The sequence below is a fragment of the Anguilla anguilla genome, chromosome 5 (assembly GCF_013347855.1).
Source record: "Anguilla anguilla isolate fAngAng1 chromosome 5, fAngAng1.pri, whole genome shotgun sequence".
NCBI classification, from domain to species: Eukaryota; Metazoa; Chordata; class Actinopteri; order Anguilliformes; family Anguillidae; genus Anguilla; species Anguilla anguilla.
Genome location: NC_049205.1, coordinates 12,793,790 through 12,800,720, shown reverse-complemented (window position 1 = coordinate 12,800,720; position 6,931 = coordinate 12,793,790). Strand labels below are relative to the sequence as shown.

Here is a 6,931-nt window from a genome sequence, read left to right as displayed (position 1 = left end):
GATTCTGAAATCCTGCAACTTGATATTAATATGGAGACCTCGCAGCTCAGTCCCAAGGTCATTAGATGCTAAACTGAACTTAATTAAGAATGGCATGTTTGTAGTTAATTTATATTTGAATGTGTTCCATTTGTCTTAAATTATATGTTGCTTTCAGGTCAATTCTTTCTATGAGTATTTCCCGTACCGTGCAGGTGCTGGCACAAATATTCCGAAGAGAGCCGCTTCATAAACGTACAGGCGATGTGGCTGTCACGTGATTATAAAATGGCGTCATTCATAAACGCCTGAATGACATGCGGATTATTTTTGCTAAAGCTGTGGCGCTTCGGCAAGAATGTAAGCTCCGCCATAGATAGCAAAGTAGAAATGATGTAAACAGTATTGAATAATTATCCCGCAAATATATTTTTAAATATTTAATAAGTAGTACGCCTGAATGATGACGTAATATTATTGCACCGTGTGTAGTTCGTACACGTCTGTACCAGATGGAAGCGAGGCGAGCAGGAAGTAGCACAACTGATAATGTACACCTGGAGTTTCATACATTTTTAAGGTACATTTAACAAAAAAATCCGATATAATTTTTTACATGCAATTTCAAACTATATATAAAATTAAACGCATGTTTGTCTTTCGCCCGTCCGTTTTGTGGACTAGGTTGCTGTTTTTGATATGTACAGCTGTCTGGGAGCTAGAGCAAGTGATTGCTACTTTACCAGCTTCCTATTTGGAAACCATTCATTACCCATACAAAACGCAGTATTATTCGCTAAATGTAACCGCTCATAGCTTTATTAACAGGAAATGGATCTTTTTTCGTAAAGCAGTTTTAAATGTTCCCTTTAAATATGTAAATGTTCTTGCGTTTAGCTAGCCGGCTATATGTTTGTAGTCCAGTAGTAACATGACATGAGCTTGCTTGCTACAAGCTTTACTTCGCCTGCAATAGATTTTTGATAGGTAATTAGCTGGCTAGCTGTACAGCAGTTCGATGGCTTATATTTTTTCTGTATTTCCACGGAAGTTGATGCATTGAAGAACATGAATACGTAAACAAGCTTAAGTTTAACTTTTAACTTTTACTTTTATTGGCTTCGATTCAAATAAAGCTGACCGAGATATGAGGCAGATGCTCACTTCTGAAGCCTTGGTACGAGTGTCGTGGTGTTGTGACTGCGATTGCTCTTAGATGTCTCCAGAGATAGCTGGTTTCAGCTATTGGACCTTTTTTGAATTGCTGATGAGAGAGCGGTTTCTCCTCGGCTCACAGGTTGTGAAGGGAAGGATGGGCAGGCAGAGGCATGGGAAGAGGGTGCTGCCGAGCGATCCCGTCCCACACAGGAAGGAAGAGAAAAGCTCCGCTCCCCATCGCAAGGAGAAGGAGAAGAAGAAGAAGTTTGACATCGGAAAGCTCTTCATCAATATATCCATCGGCCTCTGCATCTTCAGCCTCACCTGGTTCTTCTACGCTCTCTACATGCGAAACTCACTTGCCAAGAGAGTTGTGACGCTTCATTATGCGCCTCGGGTTCTGGACGACAACAGCACTAGTCCTGCCGTGTCTCCCGAACGGTTCTGGGGATCGTATCGCCCCCAGGTTTATTTCGGGATGAAAACGAGGAGCCCCAGATCTGTTGTGACAGGTAGCAGCTTCTTAGCCAGCCCTATATATGAAGATAGAGGATTTGGTATTGCACATTTGGAGACTATGACTGGGATTCAGTCAACTTAAAGTCCTTTAAAAGTCCTTAAAGTGATAGTTCCAATTTATTAGGATTTAAAATATCTTTTAAGCTGACGAGTCATCACAAACATCTGCAAGTATCTGCACCTTTCATTGCCCATCAAACTTAAAACATAAATAAATAAATAAATAATAAATGTAAAGGCATAACTATTTTTCTTTCCATTTTATGAGTTAAGCAATTAATAAGACTCACTCGCCAACCTGGGTTTGTAAAGAAAAAGTGTAATGCTTGCATTTATTGGCAAGTCAAACACAAATGTTGACTGACAGGCAGGTTGACTACAGGTCCATGTTTCTTTTATAACGTGCATTTGCATTTGAATTAATCGGAGGTGTGACGATTTAGTGGGCTGCCAATCAAGGTAACTTCCCTAGAGAAACACCGCCATATAGGCACACAATGTCAGACCTCCAGCGCGCATGTTTAGAAATGACATACTACCCATCAAAAGGAAATTATACAGTTTACCTGTTTGTAAATTTGAAAAAGTGCATATCTTAGTCTCTTAGCTCAATAAACACCTTTGGTGTAAAAAAAAGTAACTGTACAGGGTTTTTACAGTTAACAGTGTGGGGCTACAAGCTGCAGAACCACAAAAATGTAGTATGATGGCTAAGGACCTGGGCTTGTAACCTAAAGGTTGCAGGTTTGATAGGACACTGCCATTGTACCCTTGAGCAAGGTACTTAACTGGCATTGCTTCAGTATATATCCAGCTATATAAATGGATGTATGATGTGGTTACATTGCTGTAGGTGATAATGTTGTGTAAGTCGCTCTGGAATAGAGCGTCTGCTAAATGCCTGTAATGTAATGTAATGTAATGTAGGGGTTCTCCAGGACCAGGGTAGGGGAACTGTGGGCTCTCCTGACCCCGGCTTGCCTCTGCGCATCTCGGCAGGGCTCATGTGGCTGCGGCAGTTCTCGGAGACGGACGTGAACCTGCGGCACACGTGCGAGCAGGGCGACCGGCTGCCGAGCTACGGCTGGCTCATGCACGACGGCCTCAGCTTCGGCGTGCAGGAGATCCGCGACAGCGACTTCACCCTCACCACCGAGTTCGTCAAGAGGCCCGGCGGCGAGCACGGCGGGGACTGGACCTGGAGGGTCACCGCCAAACAGCACGTGAGCGAGAGGCCGTGCCCCGTCCTATCCCGTACCCCTTATGTCCCCGTCCCCCTCTACACCCAATGCACCCCTTTTCTGCCTGTCCACTCCGTCTGTTCACTGGCCTACACGTGAGTGAATTTGCTAGCGATGGAGCTGAGGTCTCCACATGTGGCACGTCCCGCTAAAGTGCTAGCCGCCGCTCCTGTGACATGGAATCAGGTCCTGGCGTCAAAGCCTGACTGTGGCAGTGCTGTCAAATCCTGACTGTGGCAGTGGTGCCTGTGGCTGGTGGCCCAAATAGGGGCTTTGGCCTAGAGGGTATCTGTTTTATTGTGCAGGACTCAGGAGTGCCTCCTATGGGTCATCAGGTGCCTGTGCTCTATATTGCATAGTGAAGAGAAGCAGTGACTTGGTGCATGCTGGACTTGGGGCTCAGATGTGCTAATCCACACTCTCTGAAGTTGCCGTTATGGGAAGGCCCTTCACATATGACCTCACATTCCAATTTGTGAAAGAAGTAATAAGAAAAAGGGGGGGGTATGTTGTGGGAAAAAGAAAAGAAGGCCAGAAGTGAGTCAGGGCCGTCTGATTTTTTATTTATTTATATTTTTTCCTTTGTTCGCAGTTACCTCATGCTGTGTGACTAAGGTTGTGCTCTCTAGAACTGAGTGGAAATGTTATGAAATGCACACTCACTACCGTTTCAAAAGGGCTGCTCATTTTTTTTCGCGTGATTCATTAATGTGTTTGATTTGATGACACAGTTCTCTGAGTGACCTCTTGTTTGTGTCATGAGAGCGCGTGGCTGAATGTTCTGTCCCAGCCTTGTGTACATGCCGCTTGCTTCGATGATTTCTTGCGTGCCCGCATCCGGGCGGCAGTGTGGGTCTTATAACTAGAAGGTCACTGGTTCGATTCCCAGGTAGGACACTGCCGTTGTACCCTTGAGCAAGGTACTTAATCTACATTGCTTCAGTATATATCCTGCTGTGTAAGTGGATGCAGTGTATATGGAAAAAGTTGTGTAAGTCGCTCTGGATCAGAGCGTCTGCTGAATGCCTGTAATGTAATGTGCGTTCGTGCCCTCCTCGCGCAGAGCTCGGCCGCCCAGCCGCCCGTCATCTCGCTGATGTTCTACGTCGCCACGGACACCCAGGGCTCCCTCCAGGCTCACGTCGAGGAGAGGAACCGGCTGGGTTCCGTGACGGGCTACTCCGAGGAGCTGGGGAACTTCAAGGTCACCTTTCAGAAGCCGTCCTCCGGGGAGGCGGCCAGCGCCAAGTACGCCAGGTACGCGATTGGGCACACTCGGGCACATGTGACCTCCACCGAGGAGACGCCTGTGCCGCCAACTAAAGAATCCTCCTCAAGCCGCGCCATAATTCATTCCTGGAAACAAAGATTTTGTTTGCTATTTCTTCATTTCCCATTTCCTCAAAATCTCTTGTTCTACAAAGACTGTTATTTTCTTCAAACAAACATTTTGTAGAATAAGATAATTCTGCAGTAAGAAAGTTCTCAATTATAGCTAGAGCTTTACTTCGTGTTTTTAAAGATAAATATTCTGATGTTTTTGAAGTTTTCATTTTTGTCCTTTTCTAATGTCGCCTTTCTGATTTCCAGCTACAATTTCTTGAAGACCGTGACCCAGGGCCTGGAGAAGCTGACGGACATCGTGAGGAACAGCCTGAACCGGAGGTTCGTCTTCAGCCTGCCATCGGGCGAGAAGAGGCCCTACATCGCCGTGGATACCTACAAGCCCCCCCACCAGCAGCACCAGCAGAAGCACGCCGACACCCGGAAGGAGAGCGACTTCGTGGTCCACCAGGTGACCGTACAGACCCCGTTCCAGGTGGAGGTCCTCTTCGAGTCCGGAAGCTTCCGGGACAGGCCCGGCCAGCTGGTGGGCGCTGCGATGACTGAGGAGCTGGAGAAGAGGAAGGCCGCCTTCGACCTCAAGTTCGAGAGGACCTTCGGCCTCCAGGGGCGGGGCTTCTCTCCGAGCCAGGTGAAGTTCAGCAAGGCGGCGCTCAGCAACATGCTGGGCGGGATGGGCTACTTCCACGGCCAGTCGGTGGTGCAGTCGGCCTACAACGAGTACCCGCTGCTGTACCCGGAGGGCGCCCTGTTCACCGCCGTCCCGTCCCGCTCCTTCTTCCCCCGGGGCTTCCTGTGGGACGAGGGCTTCCACCAGCTGCTCCTCTCCAAGTGGGACCCCCAGGTGACCCGGGAGGCGACGGGCCACTGGCTGGACCTCATCAACGTGGAGGGCTGGATCCCGCGGGAGCAGATCCTGGGCGACGAGGCCCGGAGCAAGGTGCCCGCCGAGTTCGTGGTGCAGCGGAACGAGAACGCCAACCCGCCCACGCTCTTCCTGGCCCTGCAGGAGCTGCTGGAGCAGCTGGAGCGGAGCCCCGAGGCCTCCACCGCCACCGTGCCCTTCCTCCGCCGGCTCTTCCCGCGCCTCCAGACCTGGTTCGAGTGGTACAACACCACCCAGACGGGGCCCCTGCCCAACTCCTACCGCTGGCGGGGCCGGGACAAGGACACCAACCTGTTCCTCAACCCCAAGACGCTGACGTCCGGCCTGGACGACTACCCGCGGGCGTCCCACCCCTCGGCGGACGAGCGGCACGTGGACCTGCACTGCTGGATGGCGCTGGCGTCGGGCGTCATGGCGCGGGTGGCGCGGCTCCTGGGCGAGCCGCACGGCGAGTACGAGCGCACGCACCGGACGCTGAGCGACGGCGGCCTGCTGGACGAGCTGCACTGGTCCGAGCAGCTCCGCGCCTTCGCCGACTTCGGCAACCACACCCAGGCCGTGTCCCTGCAGCAGGAGAAGGTGTACGTGCCGCCGGGGCAGCCCCGGCACCAGTTCCCCGTGGCGAGGCTGGTGCGCGCCGTCCGGAGGGCCCCCAAGCCGCAGTACGTCAACGCCCTGGGCTACGTCAGCCTCTTCCCCTTCCTCCTGCACGTGCTCCGCCCCGACTCGCCCCGCCTCCAGCACGTCCTGCGCGACCTGAGGGACCCCGACAAGCTGTGGACGCCCTACGGCCTGCGCTCGCTCTCCAAGGCCGACCCCCTGTACATGAAGCGCAACACGGAGCACGACGCCCCCTACTGGCGGGGCCCCATATGGATCAACATCAACTACCTGGCGGTCAGGGCCCTGCATCACTACGGCAACGCCGAGGGGCCGTACCAGGAGACGGCGGCCGCCCTGTACCAGGAGCTCAGGACTAACGTGGTCAGCAACGTTTACAGACAGTACGTGGAAACGGGTTACATCTGGGAACAGTACAACGACAGCACGGGCAGGGGGCAGGGCAGCCACCCCTTCACCGGCTGGTCCGCCCTGACTGTGTTAATGATGGCTGAGCAGTTCTGAAGCCACGCCCCGTCTGCACCTGTTTCCAAATTCAGTCTCATCAAATGTGCCATGGCTTACCCCCCTACCCCCCTCCCCCCAAATCATCCTCTCTCGTATCATCATGCTGAATTGTTACTAAAGCAAAAAGCAAAAAAAAAATATTTTTCTCCTTAAACTGTTCCCGGTGTGTTTTATACAGAAGCGTTTTTAACGATCAAATAAACTTGGCAAATTTTGCCGAAGGCCAGGGGGGAGGGGAATGTTTACTCAGTTTGTGTGCTCTCGAAGCAACTCAGCGATCGCAGTGTCTCAAACTCTTGTGTTGTAGCTACTTTTTCTCACGACAGTGAATTAAAGTACTCTTGACCCCGTTCTTTGTGTGGATGGTTTTGTGATGGCTGAAATGCTCTTGGACAAAGAGTTTTTAAAAAAAATCTGGCTTAGAAACCCTATTAACAGTATTTTTTTTTATTTTTTAAACTCCCGACCTCTGGGGTTATACTGAACAAGCACAGATTTCATCCGGATAAAAATACCTGTTGCAGAAAGGACAAAGTTTCATGTGCAAATTTTTTCCTCAAGGTCTCTTGGGTTAATATACAAGAGAATCCATTTTGGTTGGGGTACATATTATATTTAAAACAGTGAGATGGAAAATTCAGTTTTTGGTTTGCCAAAACCTTGGTTTAAAAGTGCT

The 6,931-nt window shown here is 50.3% G+C and overlaps 1 protein-coding gene across 1 annotated transcript; it reads left to right on the top strand.

Annotated features, from left to right (window-relative positions):
• Positions 1 to 265: 265 nt before the first annotated feature.
• mogs (mannosyl-oligosaccharide glucosidase) lies at positions 266 to 6,607 on the top strand. The gene is made up of 5 exons (XM_035417505.1): positions 266 to 559; positions 1,277 to 1,649; positions 2,656 to 2,879; positions 3,961 to 4,154; positions 4,488 to 6,607. Exons 2-5 carry the CDS (start codon positions 1,292 to 1,294, stop codon positions 6,250 to 6,252), a joined length of 2,541 nt encoding a protein of 846 aa, XP_035273396.1. The 5' UTR covers positions 266 to 559; positions 1,277 to 1,291; the 3' UTR covers positions 6,253 to 6,607.
• The last annotated feature ends 324 nt before the right edge of the window (positions 6,608 to 6,931 follow it).

What these genes read in the sequence shown, in the direction of transcription:
- mogs (XM_035417505.1), top strand. Translation starts at nt 1,292, where the DNA reads ATGGGCAGGCAGAGGCATGGGAAGAGGGTGCTGCCGAGCGATCCCGTC. An exon ending in CCCCAGATCTGTTGTGACAG is followed by an intron (nt 1,650 to 2,655) that starts GTAGCAGCTTCT and finishes GCATCTCGGCAG; the next exon opens with GGCTCATGTGGCTGCGGCAG. An exon ending in GCCAGCGCCAAGTACGCCAG is followed by an intron (nt 4,155 to 4,487) that starts GTACGCGATTGG and finishes TCTGATTTCCAG; the next exon opens with CTACAATTTCTTGAAGACCG.